The sequence below is a fragment of the Lissotriton helveticus genome, chromosome 5_1 (genome assembly GCF_964261635.1).
Source record: "Lissotriton helveticus chromosome 5_1, aLisHel1.1, whole genome shotgun sequence".
Taxonomy (NCBI): Eukaryota; Metazoa; Chordata; class Amphibia; order Caudata; family Salamandridae; genus Lissotriton; species Lissotriton helveticus.
In genome coordinates, this window is record NC_136065.1 from 648,727,254 (window position 1) to 648,753,261 (window position 26,008).

At 44.4% G+C, this 26,008-nt stretch overlaps 1 protein-coding gene across 1 annotated transcript in view; it reads left to right on the forward strand.

Moving 5' to 3' along the window:
- PPIH (peptidylprolyl isomerase H) overlaps positions 1-26,008 on the forward strand; it is a 204,824-nt gene that overhangs the window by 151,590 nt on the left and 27,226 nt on the right. The window contains exon 9 of the mRNA XM_078643042.1: positions 216-289. Coding sequence (XP_078499168.1) covers positions 216-284 — 69 coding nt within the window. The 3' untranslated portion in view covers positions 285-289. The remainder of the gene's footprint in view (positions 1-215; positions 290-26,008) is intronic.

Sequence of the window (26,008 nt, forward strand, 5' to 3'; positions counted from 1 at the left end):
GTATTTATTGATTTAGCACCTTTTGTCTGAGTTAAATTAAATATAATCACACTGACATAATGCAAAGTGCCATCCCTTTGAACTCCAGATGGGAAACATTTTTTTACCATGTGCTGTGCACCTTGTACTTGGTGAGTTCTCAAAAAATTATCATAAGATCAGGGAACAAGTCTTGCTTACGTACATAACACCATTTCTGGTCCTCATTTTTGCAGAACGTGCCTACTGGACCTAATAATAAGCCCAAATTGCCAGTTATTATTTCCCAGTGTGGGGAAATGTAATATAGGTAAGTGATTTATGAAGTTCTAATATATTATCTTATCATGAATAGTGCTTAATGTGTAAAACAATGTCCATAGCATATGTTGCTATAGCTATGCATGCTCTGCCTACTCCTGCCATTTAGTGTTTCGAGGGGACATTTGCAAGTTGTTTATCTTCAAAGAAGTTTTGAGTAACGTGATACCCCATGACGCCTCCGTTAGGTCAACAAACTCAATCTTTCACCAATAATACTAAACCAGACTACCTCCGCTGTCCACTGTGGACCATTACTATTCATCACTTTACCCTAACAAGACTACAGTCACTTCACTTTGCTAAATATCTCGCTCACCAATTCCTTGGCCCATTGTACATTACCATCAATCTTGCGTTCTCATCAACCAGTATTACCTTGAAAAAGTCTCACCAACGAAACATGTCAGCTGTTTTTTTTCATCACATTTTATCTGTATATTTATGACATTGTTATTTGGCTGCCAATTGATACTTCTGGCCATTTTGCCAGAAGGTCGGAGATAAACGTAATACGCATTGTTAGTATAAAATCTTTTATGCTCACATAATGGAGATTGTAATATAGCCTGTGTCAAAAACAAAACAGGACCAAGTCTCATCCTAAAATACTTAATAAACAGGACCTTACTGTCCATCTTTTCAACCTTCTGAGTTTACATATGCATAATTTACTTATTGTTAGTTCTTCCCAGATGTACTCAAGACTATTTTTTTACTTTTTTTAATCTGTCCTAAATGTAATTTGAAACTTTTCAGGTCTGACCGTCATTGGGTTTGTAACTTCTGACTGTCTGTGCAGCTTGATAGTCGACCTGCTCGGTATGTAATGCATTAAAGTATAAAAAGATCACCCATTACTGACACAAATGCCTCTGGGCTCACTACAAGATGCAGCATAGACATTACTTGGATCCGGCAAAGAAGAGGAAGAACCTGGGCCCAAAGATATTCAGTCATCTTTGTCCTGTGATGTATCAGAGGGGAAGGAGAGGGAACTCCTATTGCACCAGAGCACAGGCCATAGAACAAAGCTACCTTAAAGCCTCTATTCCACCATGCGCACTCGAGGATCAACTCCCTTTAGATCACTCAAGTCTGAGCACTGCACCTGAGGGAGTCCAGTTGACTTACAAGAGACCCTGACTGTGGGATAGAACTCCAGTCTCTGAAACCTCTCTACCCCACAGTGACCCTCCTTGCTCCAGAAAAGCCTCCAGCAAAGGCCACCAAGCCTTTACATTCATTCCATGCTGGCTCAACCCTGAGCTTCAGAGAAACCACCCTTGAAGTCAACATCCTCTTTAAGCTGACGGTTAGACCCACCCCAAGATCAGCTCTGAAACACACCTCTATGCTAAAATTGGGCTGGTGGAAAGTCCCACCTTTAGGCTCTGTGAGGTGCCTGAAGTCAGGCGCAAAATATATTTTCCTTTCCCAAGGGAAAATCTGCACACAACCACCCTTGCAGGACCAGCCCCATAGACCTCACCTCCCCAAAAAGAGAAGTTCACCTCGGAAAAAAAAATATTTGTGGCACTACAATCCTTTCTGATTTCAAGGGGCATAGACCCCTAGTCCAGCACAAACTACCCTGGCTTTACACACCACCACAAGCTCCTTGGCTTTTCACACTACCACCTCATACGTTGCTACTGTCCTCTACTCATTCAGATCTCACTGATTAAGTCCACGAGAGCTCTTCTGATTCTCACGATCCTTACCACGAACCTATCACATATCACACCCACGGCTGGGGAAGATCCTTGGCACATCTATCCTATTGAGCCCCAAGAAGATCCGATCTACGGCACTATCCTGTCAATACCCCATTCCAGCCTCCTCCCTCCATTACACTACTGCCTTCCCTGCAGTCAGAGAGCGGCGTAGCACAACAAGCTTAAGTTCTAAATGGTAGTGGAGGAGGAGGACTGTTTAATTGAAACTCTCCCTAAAACCTAGAGATCTGTCCAGTACTGGCACATGCCAAAACGCATGATGAAATGTAATATGGACAACTCCAAGGACCCAGTTAAGGTTATGATTATCACCCATGAGTTAAAAAAAAGAAATACAACCCTAAACAACCAAGTTTGTGTCAAGGGCCAGGTCCTGCCTGATTCTCTGTTTGTACATCTAGCTAGAAAGAATGTTTCTGCCATGGCAACAGGGGGTGTATTTCCGTAGATAAGGAGAGAAACAGTCAATGTGGCTGGGAAGCATGGCTGTGGGGCAGCCACTCAGTGGAGGATTACCAATTCATCTGAACTACTCACCAGATATGATTGCTACCTCTATGAGAAAATGGAGGAGTTGATGAGGCACCTCGTTTAAGCCTGCCTCTATAGAGGGCAAGAACTGGTTCAGGAGTGGAAAGTCATCTCAAATGTGAACTCTCTGTGTGTCTGGACTCTGCTAACACTCTTCCAGGGAGTTCAAAAACCGGCATCCTCATCAGTTAACACGCCTGGCTAAGAGTCTAGTGCTTTAGACTGGAGGTTCAAAAGCATCTAATCAGAGTCCCATTTGATGTACAGCATTTGTTTGGTGCTCAGGTAGACAGAATGCTCGAGGGCTCAGACTGCCAATGCCACGGACTCACTGCAGACCCATCTGCTTCCCGCAAACAGCAGGCAAGGGGTGGTCCTAAATCATCCTCTCCTATTCAGAGTTATCTTCAGAAGCAGTCCTTTTAGGACATTCAGGGAGCCATGTCCTTTGGCAGAGGTCACCCCCTTGGCAGAAACTAGGTTGAGCTGGCTCCAACAAGGGCATCTCTACCTCCAAGCAGCGACTCACCCATCATTAACCAATCACCCTCTGCATCTCCAGCATGATCGAACAGCACCTATTGGTGGGAAAATTGATATGATTCCTTCCGCAGTTGAAGAAAATAACCTCCGACAAATGTGTGCTTTAGTCGTACATCAGGGGTACTGCCTAGGAAGCTACCAAAACATACTACCTCATTGCCACGTAATGAATCGAGACCATCTGCGACTGTTACAGGCAAAAGTAGAATCTCTCCTCACAAAAAGTGCAATTGAAATGGTCCCACCTCTCTATGAGGGCCAAGGAGTCTACTCCCTCTATTTCGGGATTCCCAAGAAAACCTGAATCTTGCAGTTTGCCCTAGACCTCAGCCTCAAAACCGTATACCTTGACGGCGCACTTTGCAGGACTGCATTCTGCTGCTCTTCACAGTGGATTGCAATATATGGGATTACATCATGACCCTATACATCAAGGATGCATACATTCCCATTCAGCCTGGGCATCACAGCTCTGTGTGCCTTGTGTCAAGTGACCAACACAACCAATTCAAATTTATATCCTTTGGGTTCACAACAGCCCTAGTGATATTTATCAAATGTTTATTGGTGTTAACTGCGTACCTGAACCGAAACTTCTTAGATGGATGAATGGCGAATAAATGAATAGCAGCCTTGAGTAATACTTAACGCACTGGGACAGCAGGGTCAATGTTACACAGGTTTTTACTATCAATGCCATGAAGTCACATCTCGAGCCACAGCAGATCCATTCCTTGCTAGGTTCTGTGGTAAATACCATCATGGGGCAAGCCAATTCAAATCAAGAGGGGGTGATGACATTCCAGAGGCTGTGACCTCTTTTTCTGAAACCACGTCTTCTTACAGTAAGGATGGTAATGAACCTATTGGGGATGATCACTTCTTTCATTGCAATAGTACTGCACACTAAGCAACATATTCGCCCACTACTGGAGTGCCTAGCAGGGCAGTGGTCACAAGCGGAAGATCAGTCAGGAAGACGGAGCGTTGGTACAGCTCAACAGTATTGCTGCGTGTGCTATGGTGGAACAAGAAGAATTTGTTGTTGGACAGGCCTTTTATGGATCTGCTACCACAGGTGACCATTACCACGGATGCCTCACTCATGGGTGGGGATGCACATCTCAACCTCATGACTTTTAAAGCTCACAGCAACTACAAGGAGCTCCTGACAGTCAGACTGGCATCTGCAACATTACCAAGGATGTCTAATTCATGGGTTGGTGAGCACATCTTAACCACATAACTGTTAAGGGTCACATCAACTTCCATAGGGTCATGGCATTCAGACTGGCACTCAGACCATTATACAGCTCATCTGAGGCAAAATAGTTGAGTTACGAGTAAGTTAATTACCCTTAGCCATATTTCTGATCAATACTTCTATCTGCAGATTCCTTACTTTCTGAAAATCCCAGGTGCCAGTCTGAATCTAGAAACTCTTCCATAGCAATCCCATGCTACTCCAGCGCCATATGCAACGTCCCTGTGACATCACTGGGGCCATAAAGCACCCCGTTAGTATGCTGACACCAGTTCCTTTTTTTCTGTGCCATCTATGTGATCCAGAACTCTCACTGTCTCCTCAGCAGTTGTCAACAATCTGGACAATTTTCACAGATTTCTTCAGGTGCAGCGAAATGTCTTCTCCCAGTCAGCTTTGAAGCCATGTAGGGACTGTGATGTGTATATGTTCATTACAGATCCTCATGAGATCTGCCTTTGCTGATTGAATTCTGATCATAACGTGAAGGGCTGCGAGTCGTATCAGAGGGTGCAGCCCAAGGTCATAAAGGAAAGGGAAGAGAAGATGTTCATGACCAGGGCACAGGATGGACGTCATGGTTGCCGAAAGTCTAGGCTGAGGTCAAAGTTTCCGCCAGCATTGAAAATGTCCAAGAAGCAGCATAAGAAAATTAGGCGGCATGAAACCGGACATAATCACTTTTCGGAAAATTAGCCACCACTACCCCCAGCCTCACCAAAGCCATTGGTGTCAGACAAGGACCTAATGAAAGAAGCCACAGAGGATGCGGCGCCTTCGGCTCCATCTGTTATGTTATGTTATGTTAAAAGCACTTTTATAGCGCACAGCTGCCCCAGCCAAGGGGCGTCCCGGCGCTTCATAGAAAGTACCCAAACACAACACAGCAGTACAAGGGCAAAAGCGCACAGATCAGAGTACTAAGATGTATGAGGGAACAGATGCGTTTTAATAGCTCTCCTAAACTTCAGAAGCTCATCCATTTCACGGATGTGGGGCGGAAGAGAATTCCACAATTTGGCAGCCAAAACCTGAAAGGACCGACCTCCAGCCCTGCACAGCCTGAACCGTGGGACAACCACCAAGTTTTGCCCCAAAGATCTCAAGGAGCGCGAGGGCACGTAAGGCACCAAAAGATTATCAAGGATCTGGGTAGAGGCCAACTTGAGGATCTTGAAGGAGAGGCACAGGGTCTTAAAATGGATCCTCTGTGCCATTGGCAGCCAGTGCAGCGAACGGATGGTACTTTCCGCAGAGCAGAACCTCGGTAAACCCACCAGGGCTCTAGCTGCGGCATTCTGGACACGTTGCATCCGGGCGATTTCAGCCTGGTTGGCTCCCAACAGGAGCGAACTGGCGTAATCAAGCCGAGATAGAATGACCAACTGCCTGGTGGAAGCATCAAAGAACCTCAAAATAGGTCTCAACCCTCGTAAGATGCCAAAACAGGTGGCCGCCACTTTTTTAGTGTGGCCGCAAAAACTCAGGGCAGGATCTAACCAAACCCCCAAGTTTTTAAACTCTGAGACTCGAATAGGAGTTACACCCAGCTCAGGGGGCCACCATGTATCACCCCAGAGATCCGTCCGCTTGCCCACAATCATGACCTCAGTTTTTTTAGCATTAAGCTGGAGACAGTTGGCGTTCATCCAGCTAGCTACCGGCAGAAGTCCATCCCGGAATCTGGGGGCGTCAAGGTCGGAGTCCCCACTCAGGGCGACCGCCAGCTGCGTGTCGTCAGCATAAGAGACCATAGTCATGCCCCAATGCTTGACGACAGCCGCCAGCGGTCTCACATAGAGATTGAATAATGTGGGACTCAACGACGAACCCTGAGGCACACCCAGCTCCAGCGGATAGGACTTGGACTCAAAAGGCGGGGTGGCTACTTTGAAGGTCCGATCAGCAAGGAAGGAGCTGAACCAGTCGAGTGCAGTGCCCGTAACACCCACCTCTCCAAGACGTTGGAGTAAGATCCTGTGCGAGACCGTATAAAACGCGGCACTAAGATCCAGTAGTACCAGTGCCGCAGTCTGACCAGAGTCAAGCACAGAACGAAGATGTTCCGTCATTGAGAGCAAGGCTGTTTCAGTGCTGTGGCCAGCACGAAAGCCATTCTGGGAGGGATCCAGAATGCCTGCTCTCACAAGATGTTCAGACAACACCCCATTCACAAAGGCCTCAGCAATTTTAGCGGCCCAGGGAAGGAGAGAAATCGGGCGATAACTCTCGAGTTTAAGGGGGTCCATTGTGGCCTTTTTCAGTATGGGTGTCACAACAGCCTGTTTCCATTTAATTGGAACGACACCCGAGGCGAGAGAAAGATTTATAAGGTGGCGCACTGGAGGAAAACAAATAGCCGCAGAGTCTCTGAACTGGGCTGGTCTCAGGGGGTCCGCTGGCGAGCCAGATTTTATCTTATAGGCCAGCTTATGAAATATCTCCGTCGGCAGATTAGGGAATGAGGCTAAGGCCTCACATAAGATCAGTGTAGAGCTAGTGGGCTCAGCTACTGGCTCAGTGATGGAAAAGGCGCGATAAATAGCTTGGACCTTTTCAATGAAAAAAGCGGCCAGGTCTTCGCAATGAGCCACTGAACAGATTTCAGCCGCAGGAGCTCTTTTAGCCGTCAGGTCCTTAAGGACCTTAAAAATTAACTTGGACGGATTGAGACTATTTCTACATTCCTGGGAATAATAGGCTGCACGGGCTCTACACAATGCTCTATGATATGTTTTAATTTTAGCAAAATACAGAATTTTTTTCCCAGCCTCATAGGATTTCCGCCAGTCCCTTTCTGCCTGTTTACAAGCTTGTTTTAGCGGCACCAGGGAACTGTCATACCATGGGCTGGGTTCTCCGGAACAGCATTTAGTCCAGACAGCGGGGATCAATGCATCCAAGGCCCGAGAGACCCAATCACAAAAAAGATCATACCCAGAGTCTACATTAAGAAAAGGGCCTAGTGGGTTGACCTCCAGGAGATGATGGAAGTCCTCCAGTTTGAGTTTCTTCCAGTGACGTTTAAGCACTACTCTATCCAGGGGCTTAAATGGGTGCTCTTTGATCAGAAGAAGAATTTTCACTAAAAAGTGATCGGTCCAAGCAACTGGGCTGGGCCTAGCCACCTTGGCCCCAGTCAAATTCGTAAATAAAGGATCAAGAATGTGGCCCCCCACATGAGTGGGGAAGGTAACCAGCTGATTAAGCTGAAGAGCCTCCAGATCCGCCAGAGTACTGTTGATAGCCGAAATATGACCGCAATCAAAATGAAGGTTAAGGTCTCCTAGTATGCTGAAGTTCGCGCAGCCCATTGCCAAAGAACTAACACATTCCGGGAGAGCCTTTCTAAAAGCAGTGTCACAACCGGGAGGACGGTAGATTAAGAGGCCAGAGAAAGTAAAATGATGGCTAATAGAAATTCTAAAAAACGCACTTTCACATCCTACCAGATCCACTACCCTCCAATCACATGGGTAGCAGGACTTTACGGCCACAGCAATGCCACCTCCCCTAGATGCCTGATTGTGAGTGAAGATGGAGTACTCAGGAGGGAGTGCAAATTTCACAACTGCCGTGTCTGCTTCCTGAAGCCATGTTTCCGTCATGAAGAACACGTCGGGTGTCTCATCCCTTATAACATCATGGAGTTCTGAGTGGTGCTTCCGAAGGGATCTAATATTAAGATTCCAAATAGTAATATCTCGAGAGACCAATGTCTACTGCGAGGGGGTTTGACCGGAGAGGACTCCGTCAGGGCAGAGATCGAAGAAGGGGCATTAAGAGACCAAGTTCCGCAGGCACACATATACGGGCCGCACAGAGGACTAACAGGCCCAAGCAAACAGCATGGGACCGACTGCCTAATGCCCAGCAGCTCATCCCTGGAATATCCACTCAACAAGGACATTACCTGAAAAATTTCCGAACTCCCACGTACAGAGTACCGCCACGCCTCACGCCTCCTTAGCGCTGACGGGCGCAGACGGGCAGGACTCTGGCACGACTCAGGCGCGATGAGGGCGCGCCCGCTGCGCGATACCGCTGCGCGCTTGAGGACTGGTTTAAGTAGGGCTACCGCGTGTCTGCAACACCACTAGACCGCTCAAAATGGCGCCCAGAAAACGTCACCACCACTCCCAAGATGGCGGCCGATTCTCCACAGTAACAGAACCCCCAGGACCGGACCCGTTAAAGCAGCGGTGAGTCAGCAATTAAAATGCAGGTAAGAGGGAAAATGCCAGACTTAAAATCAGGGGAGAACAACCAAAAAAATAAATAGAAATACAAAACGGGTCAATTTAAAAAGTGAAGCGCACCTTCAGCACAGCGCTGAATCACGCGAGTCCTTAAACGCTCTGAAGAGCTAGAGTACCTTATCTGACCCATTCCTTACTCCAAGGTACCCATAATGCTATTCCTGCCATTGCCTCCAGTTACGAGGGCTTCAACTTCGACACCAGCACCAGCCCAACTGTCAGGATCGGAGCCACGACTGACTCCACCTCCATTGACCATCCTGTCATATTTGCCTTCGGCACCAGACCTCATCACCTCCTCAGTGCTGCAGTCGACTACCGGCAACATGATAATACCGCTGGTGCCATAGGTGATGCCACCAGCTCTGCTGCTGACACCAGCACTTCCCAATGTCACCTACTACTGAACCGAGACCACTGGCTTCACATCCTGCTCCTCTGGTGTCACTGTAAATGATTGAGCTTCCACATCACCATTGAAGATGAGGAACTCAACGACTGGTAGATGGAGGCATGTTTTTCTTGTGTGACTATGATCCTCCGATAGACCCCATACCAGATAATGATCGGACGGTCATTTTAACATGGACCCCGTTTTTGCAGGCCTCAAAGATGCCAGTGGTCTTGGTACCTCCCCTGAATGGGAGCTACATTTTGTTTGTGCTTCCTTCAGTGAAGATTACTTCCTACCAATCTGAACAGGAAAGCAGCAGAAATATTGGACCTTGAAATGCCCACTACTGAGACAAAAGCCAACATCCTCACTGGGGTCGTACTTCAGCGACCGATTATACAGAACCCTTGTTGCTGTTAAATTTAACAGAGCCTATACTTGCGGTTTGGTAGAAGCTGTTATCCTCTACTGCAGTTCACAGATCGATAGCAAGGCCTAACTGGCCAGCATCAGCAGATCAGGCTTTTCTGTCCTCACATCCTTCAACCGAGAGCCTAATAATGTAGTCCTCTTGCTCCTCTATGTTGGCACCTGGTGCCTTTCCCACCAATCAAAAAAAATTGAGTGTTTCACAAAGAAGTTGGTCTCTATATGTAGCATGGCTACCTTTCTCAACAGATATGTCTGCACGCTCTGAGACATGGCACAAACAGTAATCGCTAATGTGCAGGATGAACTGCAAGATCACTATTCAGAGCTAGTGGTAGATGGTCAAGTTGTGGCAAAGTAGGTCATACTTCCGTTCTCACTACAGAACATAAACTTGATGCCGAAATTAGACAATTTGGTCAAGAGACATAAATAGGTGAAATGGACACCTGTGATGTCTTTCTATAGGTACCTTGTCAGTGTACTAAGGGGGGGAGGGCAGTTGGATGGTCACAGTGCAAGTTTCTGTTATTATTGTTCAAGGGATTTTCTATGATAATGTTCTGTATTTATATGTGGGCCATGATGGTCCTGTTTCGTGACAAAAAAAAATGACATTTGTTGTGACAAAAAACAAGTCTTATATTTTGGCCTGGACATAGCAGACTCCGTTGCAAGAGCCATGGGGACATATGTTTCCCTTTGCCTCCACACTTGGCTGAGCAGCTCTGGATTCTCCCAGGATCTCTAGACAACACTGATGGACCTTCCTTTCGAGAGAGGTTTAAAGATAGTAAAGCCACTGCCAGATCACTTGGTCTCTTGACCCAGATAAGAGAATGACTGCAGTTTTGGAAGTTTCAACACTTCTCCAGCGCTTTTTCATTTTGAGGCTGCCACAAATGTGCCCAACAGCAACAACATGCCCAACAGCAACAGCCAAACCTCCTTGTATAAGCAGAACAGAGGTTGAGGCAAAGGACGAACACGCGCCCTTCCTCCCGCCTCCCCTTCTTCCTCCTCAGCAGGGAAGCAGCCTTAGTTTCCCCTTGTCAGTACACAAGCAGCCTGTTGGAGGATAGGTATCCCCCTTTCCACAAGTTTTGAGGGCCTTTTCTTTAGACCTTTTGGTCTTGCAGATCATAGAAAGGAGGGATGTCCTACACTTCCAGCAGCATCCTAATCCCCCACCCCACCAAACCAATGCATTCTCTACATGTCCTTCAGCAAAAGGTTTTATTCTTGCTCCTAAAGGGTACAGTGTAGTTGGTTCTAGAGCAGGAACTTGGTATGGTGTACTAATCTGTATTTCAAGGTCCCCAAAAATGACGGTTGTCTTTGTTCAATCTAGACCTCAGGGTTCTGAACTGGTGTTTCAAAAAGGAAAAGTTCAAGATGTTGTCCCTTGATCAGGTCCTGTTAGCGGGAGATTGGATGGTGTCTGTCGGCATGCAGGATGCCTATATCCACCTCCCTGTCCTGTGGACTCACCGGAAGTATCTTTGCGTCATTGTTGGATCCAAACACTGGTAGCTTGCAATCCTTCCCTTTGGTCTCACTTACGCAGGAGGAGTCTTCACAAATGGGATGGCGGTGGTTGCGGCCCATCTCGGAAGTGCAGGAACCCCAGTGTTCCCTTACCTGGATAACTGGCTCTCCAGAGGTTGCCTGTAGATGACCGTTCGATCTGAGCTTTTTGATTCACCTGTAGACAACAGTTCGATCTGAGTTTTTTGATCAACAATCCCAAATCTTACTATATTGTCAATGGTGGCCTTTCTCCTCTGAATCTGCACAACAATTTTATTGGTCCACCTCCAGGCACTTCCAACTCAGAATGCCATAATTGCTCTGAGTTTTAGAGGGGCCAGGCGAGGGAAAGGGTTTGGGGTTGGAACACTGGAAAGGAGATCTGAAAAGGAAAATGGTTAAATAAAAGTGAATACACAATGCAATACTTTTGATGGAATAATTCCTTCCGAAGCAACTTAGTATATGTTTGTCTCTGAGATACAGACCCCACACTGAGGTTGACGAAAATAGGCTCGTGTTACAGCAGAGATGATAAAAACTGGTCACCTCACACTTAGTCACACCCACCTCAGGCATGCTAGAAAAGTACAAACATAATTGCAGTTTAATTGCTACCACGTGCATCCATAGATTCTGTTGTCTCTATATCACTTCTTATGAAGCACACTAGTGCATTTTTCATTTCATTTAACAAATGTTAGTCATAAAACCAGACAATACAAAAAGAAATGTACGGTTACAAATATAAAAACATAAAAAGGATATTATAATAAGAGAAGTAACAACCAGTGTGAGTGCAAATGCATCACAGCATACCAAAAATGAATTTAAATAAGATTGTGTAGCATTAGTTTTGAAAGTAGCATACATATAGCAAGCATAACACTGGCAGAAAAATATGCCTCTTTCCAAACCCATAATTGGACTAGACTATACAGGGATCACAAACAAAGTAAAAATCTGTATCATGGAGATCAGCAAGATATATTGGCTGCAGGTATACCTGAGCAACAGTGTCTCTGCCTAGTATGTTCAGGTGGTGTCCGAATGACCGCAAAATGCAAACTTGCTCTAATTCACATAAACAATGAAATATTGATGTGTGAGAACATTCGGTTATTTGCTTAGACCAGGTAAGAATTTGAGGATCAAGCAGTGACAACTAAGGCCCTTGCTTGGATAACCCTCATTTTTGCCAAGAAACTTTGCAGTTTCACACATATTAGGATCTGATCTAAGAATTCTAAGGGCTGCGTGTCCCCATTAGCCTACAGGTTGATTTGAACCATTTGCGGCGTATACCAGTGTACCCCTTGCAGGCAAATAGGACATGACCAGCAGATTCAAGCTAAATATTACATGTAGGGCACTGAACATCTTCATCAGAAGCCCAAATGGTGGTAAAGGTTTTAAGGGGAAGTGTGCAGACCCTGAATTGGAAATATACTTTCCTATATAGGGGTGCCACAATTTTATCCCAATAGGGTTCTGGATGAATGGCGCATTTAAAATCAAGGACATTTCCAGTCATGGGATAGCCAATGCTTTTTCTGACCGCATTTTCATCTACCCAAAGCCAATAAAATGTATTAGACAATTAGACAACTTAGTCATCAATGGTGGACTAGAGTACGGTTTAACCCATAAATCTCTGAATCAAGTAGCAGTTTTTGGACATGTCTTAACCAGGGTTTTTTATGGAATCTATAGGCCTTCCTCACATCCCTTAGGGCCATGGTGTATTGAGCCAGTTCTAGTTGGCTCTATCTACCAAAGTGCATTGACCCATATCCAACATCAGGGTTTTAAGTGGGGAACTTTGTGGTAGACAAACCAGGTTCCTCAAGAATCTAATTTCTGACCTATTAAACGAGGCAAGATTGGAAACCCCCCACTAGTCCGAAGCATAGAGACCTCTTGGAGTTTTTGAAATCGATAGAGTATCATCCGTGAATTGAAGAGTAGGTGTTTTGATACCTGCTAAAGATGATGCATAATTTGGAAGAGTATAAAGATGGTAGACAACATCATTAGGATATAAGGAAAAGAAGGTGGACGCAAGTACACAACTCTGACAAACACCCTTGGTGATAGAAAAATGATCAGTCACCTGACCCTTGGTTCTCCAACGAACAGTCACCTGACCCTTGGTTCTCCAACGAACCTGGGCACTATTCCCCTCATGTAAACGCATCAATATGCTCGAGAGTCTCCTGGGAAGGCACATGTCACCCAGAACCTGCCATAACCTACCTCGTGGGACCAGGTCAAAAGCAGATTTGAGGTAGACAAAGGCAACATACAAGTTTCCCCCGCCGACCACATCGTTCTTCCAATAACATAGGAAGCGAAAAACCTGATCAACCTTGGGTACCTTCTTCCTAAATCCAATCCTCAATCTTACTCAAGACCAGTCGGGCAAATGTTTTCTGTACACAATTGATCCGATTAATTGGCCTGTAATTTGCTGATTGAGATCTGTCCCCCTTCTTGTATATCAGAATGATCCTTCCCCTCATCCATGAGTCCGGTATTGAAGTAACTCTAACAATAGCATTAGGTAATAAGAGAATATACCAAGATCATTTGTCTCTTTCTAGTTAGAAAATGTCAGACAGATGCCATCTAATCCTGGAGCTCTACCTCTAGTAATTGTATACAGGGCGGAGAATACATCGGTGAGATCAAAAAAGGCTCAGATAAAGCTATAAAATCGTCTATGTGCACCAACACCAGTGCAATTTCCAAGTCATTGGGAAAAACAGTTTCTGAATAAAGATTAGAAAAATGGTCAACCTGATCTGGATAGCAATAGTATTTTGTAGAGGCGCAACAGAAACATCTCTCTCCAGCTTTACTAGTGCCCAAAACATGGTAGAATCCTTGAGAGAGCAGGCTAGTTTGAGTTCCTGCCATCTTCCTTCGTCCCATTCTTTCTTAGCCCTAGCCTGGGCCCTTTTATATCTCTCCCTAGCCAGGCTCATTTCTCCAATGTCCTTTGTTTGAAGTGCCTCACCCAGGTCTCTTCACGAGAGTCTACATTCTTTATTAAACCAATTGTTTACTTTGAAAGGGTTCCATTTACGGCTGTCGATAGGGACTACAAAGTAGGACAGTATTTTCTTAAAGGGTTGATTATGGATGATAGTCATTGTTGCCCCACTTACGGGCAAGCAGGGCATATAGCTCAGTTCCAACAAACAATCCTGTAAGTCTGTACCTATTTGGTGTAGGATGAGTGGTGTCTCCACATTTGAGACGCCGCTTATCATTAGAGGGAATATCATCCCTCGTTGGGGCTATTGTAAATTGTAAACTTTTTAGTTTGGGGCAAAGGGAGTCTTTGGAAAGACTTTACGGGTCATGGTGACTCTCAATCCTATTTGACTGACATGTCAAAAAGGATGACCATAAACGAAGGTCTAGTAGAATATAATCTATGCGACTAGAGTGGATGGAATTACTGTAGGTATTACCTCCCTGCCTATCAGAGAGCGCTCTACTGTTGGTGGCTCGTGGCTCTTATGCCAAAATTCAATGTACCTTTCAGCTGCAAAGCAGCCTCCGTCCACCTTTGGATAGGTGTAAGTTCAAGCTGCGGAATTTCCCAGATCTCATCCTCCTCTCCGCTCCAATAAAGTAATTGTTACCCAAGAGCTTAAATATGGTGTATAAGTCATCCCATATTATCAAACCCGAATTAGAATGGTGAACCGACAAATATTCCTCCAAGGTTGAGATGGTATGTGACTTAAAGCCTCCCCATACCCCACTGGCATATAGATTGAATATATCAGTATCAAAATACCTCTCCCTGTCCTAGTCCTATCCTAGTCGAATAGCCAGAATATCTAAGGTCCATGGAAAGCATTTGAATTTTACAGTCCAATTCCAATTTGCCCCATATGGTGAGACCCCCTGAGACAATTCCAAATAAATGGAGCCTCAGGGGGAAAAATAAGGATACAGGCCGCCCCCCACTCAAATCATGATACACAAACAAAGGCCTGTCTCCCAAAACACTCTTGCCTTTAAATTTTTACATGGATCGTGTAAAAAAATTTTTAATTACCACCAGCCAAATATTCCTTGGCTTTTCCATCCGAGTGTAAAAAATATTTAATATGGTACTCACACTACAACCAATCTGTCGCCGTACCATCACCCACCAAACAATATTCGTGGGAAGAAAAAGTGTGGGGAAGAGAGTGAGCACCTCACGGAAGAACCGCCAATCGGGTCTGTCTGACTAGTGATTGTCAGTGATCCCAATTATCATCATTGGTTACTCACTCTCATAACAGTGGGAAAGGGAAACAAAACAACAGAAAAAGACCAATAACATATAACAGTGCTTTTTCTCGACATCAGCCCCACAATCTGCTGACTGTTCTGACTATAGCGGGTTAATATTTAACCCTACTATATTGGTGTACACATTTAACACAAAAAAAAACAACAACCCCCAGTGAGGAAGAAAACGTGAATCTCACACAGTTAAAATGGAAGAGTTCACTGGCCACTTTTAGTTTTATTCTGGGCTGTGAATCCTCCCAAGTAAAAATGACTCACACCATATGTAGTCTCAGGTGGGTCATAGGTGCCAACATGTTTCGTTGCTTTTATTTTGCGCAACTTCTTCAGGGCGAATGGAGGTTACCCACTGTAATTGCCACTTTCATTCCATACACACCTATGATGGTATCAAACGACAAGATTGCAAAAAACACATTAAAATGAGCCAAGGGTTACAAAACCACACTGTGATGCGTGATTGTGATTTCGAAAACCAAGCACACAGTTACCTTGGGTTAGCGATTCTCTCGTATACCTGCTACCCACTTAATTTGCAAGTCTACTCGTGTCCGGAAGGATCACGTGTTGGTTCTCAAAGCCCGCTTTCGTCGGGTCTTCTGCACGCAGAGACAAGGACATAACCACAAATAAGGTACGTTAGTGCAGGCCTAAAGAGTGTTCTAAGTTCATACTTAATCTCAAAGAGTGTAACGCCCCTCGTTCGCACAACACCCCGTCGACACGCATCCCTCATCCACATGGACGCTGCCCCTGTTTGCCATTCACATCCTGTATTTACCGACCAAATCAAGCAGCTTACCACCACCCGGTCCCCGGCACTGCTTCTCCTCGACCGCAGCTCCTCCCGGCTCTGCAAAGCCGATTTCAGGGGGCGCGTCTCAGTGCCTAGTGCGTCACATGTCACGTGACAGCAGGCGGCCCGAGTGGCGGCCATCTTGAAGTGGGTTCTAATTCCCAAATGTTTGGTACTCACAAAAATTTTTTAAGAGTTGAGCCAATACTTTACATTTTATGCATACAGTTGTGTATACCTCTTTTTTCTGGTTGTGATCACGAGAACTCTGCACATAATTATATATTCTTGAGATACGGTCCCGGTGGTTTGAGTGATGAACTGTCTGGCATTCTCAGATGAGCAAATAGCATTAATACTGTCTGGTCCTTCTCTTTTACCTGATGTCCCACTTGGGCCTAGCTCCACGGCACGGGAGGAATGGGACAATTTATCGACCCTTAAAAAACGGCAGATCAGAATAGCCCTGCATGGGGCTCTAATGACAGAGTACTTGCGAGCAGGAGCAGCACCCCCAAGTCTGATAGTCAAACTTGAACCTAAGATCTTCTTGGAGGACAGACAGTTCCGTGTAGATTGGAGTTACATCTCAAATAAATGTACACGGGACTGGCTGATCCTCATTATTAACACTGCGAAAAGACTCAGTGATGAGCTGCTTAAAGAAATATTAGAGCTAGAAGAAAATTCAGCACTCACTGATGCCAAAGAACAACTTGAAAGGATACAAAGTGATTTGGCCGATTATAAGACCTACATGGTCAATCAAAAGATAAAGGGGCTTAAAAAGAATTTGGACAGGTTCACCCACGCATGGGCTTTTCCATACACCGAGGACCAGTATTACGAAACCCAGGTAGATCAGCAGAGACAACCCAATCTCCATAAGAGAGGGCAGTATCCTCAGCGAGGGGGAAATAGACAACAACAACGTCGAACACCGAACAACTGGGTGTTCGATAATACCAGTAGCGAGGAGGAGGACGTAGCTACCACCTCTGCCGCTCAGAACACTAACAGGGTACATTTTGCACCTGAGACAAGGACAGACGAAGACCTTGGTGCTTTACTGAGGTCTTTTTTAGGCCAAAACCAGGGGGGCACAAGGGGAGGTGGAAACCAAACCTTTCGAGGGAGAAACAGAGGCAGGGGCAGAGGACAATTCCAGCCCAACTGGCAACAGTTCTCCCCCCGAGTGACCCGCCAGAGGGGCAGGACAACCCAGTTATGAGCGAGGCTATAATTCAGTTGATACCTGACGACATTGTGGTGAACCTATCCGACCATGTGTTACCACCTGCTGAAGTAGCTGTCTTGAATAAGGGGTTGGGGTTTGTTCCGACTCCCCGACATGATCCCTTTAACTGTAGAGTAGAATTACATGAACTGATGAGAAAGATCAAATTACACAAATTTTTCAGCGACAAAGAAAAGGTTGACCAATCGGTGTTTAACACGAACCTCCGGCGTCCCTCGAATTTCTGTCCACCCAGTAGCTCATTGGGTCCTGAGGTGGCAGTGTTCGAACAGAAAGTGTTATATGATGTGGCAACTTTAGAACAAGCCCCACAATTTCATCAGGGCCGCAACATGAACAAAATAGATTGGGACGCTGTTAAATCCCTCCAGGAAAACCCCCTGTTAACTATTAAACAGGCAGATAAGGGTGGTGCGGTCGTCGTGTTAAACACCTGCGACTATGAGGCAGAAGTGCTGAGACTGTTGAGTGTACGCACCAATTATCATCCCCTCACTAGAGACCCCACACCTGACCTCCTTGATGTGATTACAGGGTTAGTAGCGGATGGTCTGGAGAAGAAGTGGATAACACCTAAAGAAGCGGACTTCATTGTCAACAAGAAGTCCCGCATTCCGGCGTTTTACATCTTGCCGAAGATCCACAAACCCCAGAGACCACCCCCCGGACGCCCAATAGTGTCGGGCATACAGCCAGTTCTGGAGCCTTTGTCGCAATTTGCTGATTTTTTTCTACGCGAGGCAGTGATCACTCAGGAGTCCTATGTTCAGGACACAACTGATATTCTGAACGTGCTTGACGGAGTACACTTTGACCCCAGTTCACAATTCATAGTAACCATCGACATAGAGTCACTCTACACCAGCATTCCCCAGGACGTCACGCTGGTGGCAGCAGCGCGGGCCCTTGGGGAATTGGAGTGGTTCTATGACACGCCCATCACCTTTGTCATGCAATGCATCGAGCTAGCATTGACAAAAAAAAATTTGGAATACAAGAACCAACTATATCTGCAGGTGTCTGGGACTTCCATGGGGGCCACATTTGCCCCGAGTCTGGCCTGCATTTATGTGGGCCAGTTCGAGGTGAATGTGGTCCTCCATCCGACCAACAACCCGTTCAGGGAATATATTTCCCTGTGGAGGAGATATATTGATGACGTCCTCTGTATCTGGACGGGTACAGAGGACGTCCTCCTTGAGTTTCTCGCATGGCTCAACCAGATGGATGATTGCCTTAAGTTCACATGGACTATCAATAGAACCACGGCTGTCTATCTGGATGTTGATATTGCAGCTGTTGATTACAAACTGGTCACAACTGTACACCACAAGAAAACTGACAAAAATTCCTTGCTTCACTATAATTCCTTCCATCCACGAGCTTTACGGGACAATCTTCCCGTGGGACAATTTTTGCGCTATAGGCGCAATTGCTCCACCACTGAATCTTTTGTTGAGCAATCGGAGGAACTGGCTGTGAAATTGTCTGCCAGGGCATACCCCAAGAAGGTGGTTAAGCAAGCGTGGAAACGGGCGCTGAACACACCCCGTGATGCACTCCTTGAACGTCATGTCAAAACGAAACAGGAGTGTATACCGGTGGTCACGACCTTTGACCCCCTGTCCACCAAAATACGGCAGATTGTGAGAAAGCATTGGTCTATCCTTGATACGAGTGTGAGCAAGATGCCACCCCCACGGTTTGCTTTTAAGAGAGCCACGAATTTGAAGGATAAACTGGTCCACACTTGCACACCTCAACCTGTGTATACAGATAAGTTACCATCGGGCCATCACCCCTGCACTAGTTGTTCGGTGTGTAGTTTAACAAAGACCTCGAAGACAGTTACCTTGAGGGATGGCAAAATCTGGCATCTAACCAGGTTTAGTAATTGCAACACTGTAAATGTAATCTACAGATTGACATGTAAATGTGGGCTTCACTACATTGGACTCACGTCCAGGAAAGTTAAAATCCGCATACAAGAGCACCTTAGCACCCTGAGAGCTAAGAAATTGACTACTAAGCTGGTCCAACACTTCAAGGAAATGGGACATGATCCCAAGGACCGTGAGTGGGTGGTTCTTGAGAGGGTGATGTGTGAAAGCCATAATGTTGAGAACATTTTGGCGAGAAAGGAAGCTCGATGGATATATCAGGAACAAGTAGATCGTGATGGATTAAATGATTTGATCGAGTGGAATAAAATCTCCAAACGATGAACAATAAGATACATCCAAACATATCTATACGCTTTCCTGATTCTTTCATCTGTACCACACCAACCACATGGTGTTTTACCCATAGCTCCGAGTTTTCCTCCACCCCTTTCAACCACATGATAGTCTTTCCATACTTAGGGGGTAGTATAAACGCCTGTGTAGGGAACAGCACCTTTTACACACTCGTTGCATACATTGTAGGCTTTTGTTTGCAACTTTCTTACACATATTGTAGACATTAAAACCCGAGTCGAGTTTAATCTGCTACATTTAGCAATTACTAAAACTCTGCGATTTAATATGGTAAATTGGCTTTATACTACTTGAAGCAGGTTTTCATGAAAATAGTTCATTAAAATAGTTTTTTCAGCCCACAGTTTTTAATGACTACCCTGAAATCTGAAGGGTGGCCCGTTCTATTTATAAGTATTGATAGATTGATCGTGTAGACTGTAGTATCAGCCCCCATTTGGGAATTAGAACCCACTTCAAGATGGCCGCCACTCGGGCCGCCTGCTGTCACGTGACATGTGACGCACTAGGCACCGAGACGCGCCCCCTGATATCGGCTTTGCAGAGCCGGGAGGAGCTGCGGTCGCGGAGAAGCAGTGCCGGGGACCGGGTGGTGGTAAGCTGCTTGATTTGGTCGGTAAATACAGGATGTGAATGGCAAACAGGGGCAGCGTCCATGTGGATGAGGGATGCGTGTCGACGGGGTGTTGTGCGAACGAGGGGCGTTACACTCTTTGAGATTAAGTATGAACTTAGAACACTCTTTAGGCCTGCACTAACGTACCTTATTTGTGGTTATGTCCTTGTCTCTGCGTGCAGAAGACCCGACGAAAGCGGGCTTTGAGAACCAACACGTGATCCTTCCGGACACGAGTAGACTTGCAAATTAAGTGGGTAGCAGGTATACGAGAGAATCGCTAACCCAAGGTAACTGTGTGCTTGGTTTTCGAAATCACAATCACGCATCACAGTGTGGTTTTGTAACCCTTGGCTCATTTTAATGTGTTTTTTGCAATCTTGTCGTTTGATACCATCATAGGTGTGTATGGAATGAAAGTGGCAATTACAGTGGGTAACCTCCATTCGCCCTGAAGAAGTTGCGCAAAATAAAAGCAACGAAACATGTTGGCACCTATGACCCACCTGAGACTACATATGGTGTGAGTCATTTTTACTTGGGAGGATTCACAGCCCAGAATAAAACTAAAAGTGGCCAGTGAACTCTTCCATTTAAACTGTGTGAGATTCACGTTTTCTTCCTCACTGGGGGTTGTTGGTTTTTTTTGTGTTAAATGTGTACACCAATATAGTAGGGTTAAATATTAACCCGCTATAGTCAGAACAGTCAGCAGATTGTGGGGCTGATGTCGAGAAAAAGCACTGTTATATGTTATTGGTCCTTTTCTGTTGTTTTGTTTCCCTTTCCCACTGTTATGAGAGTGAGTAACCAATGATGATAATTGGGATCACTGACAATCACTAGTCAGACAGACCCGATTGGCGGTTCTTCCGTGAGGTGCTCACTCTCTTCCCCACACTTTTTCTTCCCACGAATATTGTTTGGTGGGTGATGGTACGGCGACAGATTGGTTGTAGTGTGAGTACCATATTAAATATTTTTTACACTCAGATGGATGGAAAAGCCAAGGAATATTTGGCTGGTGGTAATTAAAAAATTTTTTACACGATCCATGTAAAAATTTAAAGGCAAGAGTGTTTTGGGAGACAGGCCTTTGTTTGTGTATCAAGACCCCCTGAGAGCCTACTATCGGGTCCACGTGTGGCAGGAATAAAATAATTAAAATAGCCAAGTTTGAAAACGGGCTCCAGGTTTACTGGAACAGGCAAATGTCATGCAACTCAACGAAGGAATTCCAATCTGGGAGGTCAATTTTAGAATCAAGATCTGCAACATTCCAAGGTAAGATAGAAATTCAGCCACAACAGACTTGATAGATGAGGATTGACTAGTGTTCACTAAAGGGATTGGACTAAGGCAGGCACTACTGACGAATAAATAGTGGCTTGCAAAAGATGGTCCATCCAGCATAAAGGAGAGTTTTGCTAAGTTTGTATCAATTACAGCAACTGTAGGGGCTTTTGGAAGTGGTTTCAGCCCAGCTGAAGCTTGGCTACTTGGATGTAGATCACTCCCATATCCAGAATACTAGGCGGTGGTTGTCAATCCACCATCCTGATGGGAGAGTCCGCTTGCAGGATGTTTAAGAAGTTGCCCTGATCACAAAATCTGAGGGAGAAAATAACTGGCGCCATATAGGATCTCTTTTCGGGGTTTTGAAGTTGAAGTTGCCTCTGATATTTAAATTGGATCCTAGAGTGAAGTGGGGGACTTGAAATAATATCCAAGGCCACTGAGTTGTCAACCATAGCTCTAGACCCAAGAGTCCATTTAGTTTGGACACAATTAGAATTAGGAACAACTAGCCATTTAGCACTGATGATGTCATCGCGAATAAGTGACCGACAACCCCTAACATGGCAATTCCAGTGTGTCACTTTATTCTTTTTGGATTCTTCCTCTTCATAACTAGCTTTCAGGACGAGCTTAGGAATATTGGTCATCAAGAAGGAGGCAACACTAGTTTCAAGTTTTCAAGTTTTATTTATTATGATAAGGAACTCTATTGAGGTCCACATAAAACAACATATACATACAAAGCAACAAATGTATAAAAAGTTTCCATCACAAACACTTGTAATAACTTAATACAGGTCCAAAAAACATTTGAAGAAGTTGTACAGTTTAAAAGCAAACATTTCATTGGGAGGGTTAATCAAGGCTGCCTTAAACAAAGATGCAGATAATATGTTAAGTTGTAAGCAAGTTGGTCTTAACCATCTACGCCTGCCAGGCATCAGTGCAGGGCAAACAAACATGACGTGATCTAGATCTTGATCATACAATTGGCAAAGATCACAGCGTGCCGAACAACCAAACCAGCTGGCATGTAAAACTTTTAGCGGAAGCAAATTGTGTCTTAATAAGTACACCAGTCGTCTCACACCATGGAAAATATTCCAGTACATATACGGTTGAGCTTTCCGCAAGGTATAAGATTCAATCACAGGCGTACAACCTTTTTTCGCTAGGCAAAAGTCTCTATCTAGACTAAACCCCAATTCCCAGGAAACTGACTTCAAAACATTTTTTAATTGATGAGGGGACAATAGAAATAGAGTCTCCTCATCTAATTTCAATTGTAACACAGCAAATCTGAAGTTTTTTACAATCGATGAGAAGTCATTAAAAGATCCTAATAATTCATTTTTTATGAGGTTTCTTAAGGTATTGGGTTCACCTTTAGATAATGCTACTACCCAGCGTATAATACTAGCCAGACCTTGTACCCTGCTGCTACGTAATCCCAATTCCAGTCTCAAGGAGGCAGTCGAATTTGCTGTGCCTACACACATTAAACTCCGAAGAATTTTTCCTTCTGCAGAGTTTAAAAAACTCCATTTTTTTGGATCAACTAACTCAATTCCATATAACAGGGAAGCAGGAACTTTCGCTCTGAAGACATCTAAAAGAATAGAAAAATGTCGTCTACCTGTGGCTTTATACAGCGAAACTAAGCTCTTTCCCTGAGAAATGGCCTTCCGAGAGTTATTGTCTATGTGTGGTTTGTCACTTAAAGTATGAGAGACAATTTTACCTAAAAAGGTATAAGAGTTCACACATTCTAGTTTTTCCCCCCCCACAACCCATGAAAAGTTAAAACATTTAGACTTCTTTCTACCAGAAAAACAAATCACCTTGCTTTTTGCCGTATTTATAGATAAAAAATGACTTTCCGCAAATTCAGAAAGTGCGTGCAACCGATTATTTAGGCCCTTTGGGGTGAGATCCAAAATTAGGATGTCGTCTGCATACATTAGGCATGCAATTGGAACACCCCCCAGGGACGGAGCAATACCGGCGGAAGCCGAAAGGGCGATGGGTAAGTCAACAGTATATAAGGAAAATAGCAACGGAGCCAAAAGGCAACCTTGCTTCAACCCATTAGATGTTGAAATTAATCTCGATACGCCGCGATCACCTCCAAGTAATACTCTGCACCAAGTGTCAGAGTACAAGGCGCGAATTAACTTAATAAGTGATGCAGGCATACCTAGGTTAAATAACTTTCTCCACAGCAAATTTCTGTCAACTTTGTCAAAAGCGGTGGAAAAGTCAATAAAAGCGCCATATACCTGACCACCCCGAACTTTCACATATTTTTCATTAATAACTTGTAATGCAGTCAGGTTATCTAAAGTTCCATGATTTTGTCTGAAACCAGTTTGCTCCAAGGGAAGGATTTTATGTTCAGATACCCAATCATTAATTAAAGAAAGCACACATTTTGCAAACACCTTACCAATAGCGTCAAGCATGGCAATTTGACGATAATTTTGTGGTAGATCTCTTGCCCCTTTTTTATATAAAGGGACAATGATGCTTCCTTTCCAGGAGGGGGGGACTGTTCCGCTAAAAAAGCAGAATTCAAACACTGGAAAGAGTATTTTACTCCAAAGTTCACTCTGGTTTTTTAATACTGAAATTGGGATTTTGTCAGGACCCATCGCACCAGAGGAGCGCATGTTCTTAATGGCACATTCAATTTCCTTTACTGTTGGACAGTCTAAAGTAGGTGAAACATTCTCAGAGTCAATTTTAAACTCAAAAGAATTATTATTACTGTACAACTTCTCGATATAGTGAACCCACACCTGTTCCTCAATGGCAATGGGCGTAGGACTGGCTCTAGTACCACAGCCTTTGCCAATTAAGGACCAAAAGGTCTTAGTTTGGCGATTATAAGAAGCTTCCCTCAGTTGAATCCAGAGGGCATCTTCCTTAAAACGTTTTAAACGGGCCTTAAGCCTGACTCTCCTTCTTTTTAGAATAGACAACTTACATTTAGCTTCTTGGTTAAAACTTAAAAATTGTCCCCTTACAACTTTATTTATTTCTCTGTTTAAAGCCCGTAGAGGGTAAGGGGCTAAAAGGGACTGTTTCACACCTGATTTCTTTTTTGCACAAGCAGTTACGGAATCTAAAAAATTTGTAAAACATAACAATACGCTCCCTTCCCAGAAAGGTAAATTCTCAACAGTAGAATAGAGAAGAGGCGCTAGGTTTTCAACAATACAAGGATTCCAAAAACATTTCCCTGAGCTGGAATCAAAATTCACAGAATCTATATCCAGACTCCACGGAACCGCTTTCTGAAGACTAATGGAGACAGAAAGCGTCAATGCATTATGGTCACTAAGATTTGATTCAATGACCTTCATATCCTTCAACAGGTGAAAACCGGCATAATCTATCATGATAAAATCAATAATAGATTTTCCCTTATTGGATTTACGAGTAAAAGCTGCCGGGATATCAGATGGAAGCCTCCCATTTACAATTACACAATCCGCTTTAAGTAAACCGTCTAAAATAAGTTTACCTCTTTTGTTAGTTTTAATTTTGGGGGGGAACTGGGCTGAAGGTATATTCAGAGATTCTTCCAATGCGACATTTCTAAACAACTCCAACCCGTAGTTAGATATATTACAGTTTAGGTCCCCAAACATTAACACATGCGGCGATGGTGAGAACTCCAAAACTTTAGTTAAAAAGGTAAATAAAGTTTTTAAACCAGTATTAAAACGACAATTAGGGGGAATATAAATGTTTACCACAATCAGCAATCTATTAGGGCAATCCTCAAATACATCTTTTAGAATTATTGCTTGAAACAGTTTTCCTGGATCCAGATAGTGTGAATAGTTCCATTGCAATCTATTAGATAACAAACATGCTAACCCTCCCTTAGCATGGCCTCTTCTAGTGCTGGTTGCGTTAAAATCCAAAACAAAATAGTCTTTATCCAAAACGAAACTTCCATCCACCCAGGTTTCTTGCAAACAGATTATATCTGCCTTTTGAGAATGAAGGAAACCCAATTTCTCCTTATAATCTTTGAATCCAGCAGTGTTCCATGAGATGAATTTCAGCTCCCTGTTAAAAATTAGAATCCTGAATGGAACGGGGGGCAGATTTACTCGCAAGGACTCCAGGAAGCCAACTCCATTTAGATTGATCATCCTTCACTGTCTGCTTAAGAGGAGGGTTTTTGTAGGAAACTAGCCTTTCATTCCTAGCCACACAAACTTTCAGATTCTCTGATCTACGATTAGACCAATCCGACAATCGCACACCCGAATTGGCGGAAAGCGATAATGAAACATTAGCGGCCGTATTTAAAATAAATTTTTCCCCAAAGTGTGGCATCACATCTATCCCTCTAATTTGAAGATCCTCAGCCCATTGAAGAACAAGATTTACCACAACCTTAGAATAGAATTTCACCCTTGTTGATCTTAAAGGCTTCCCCACATATGAATTGAGGAGAA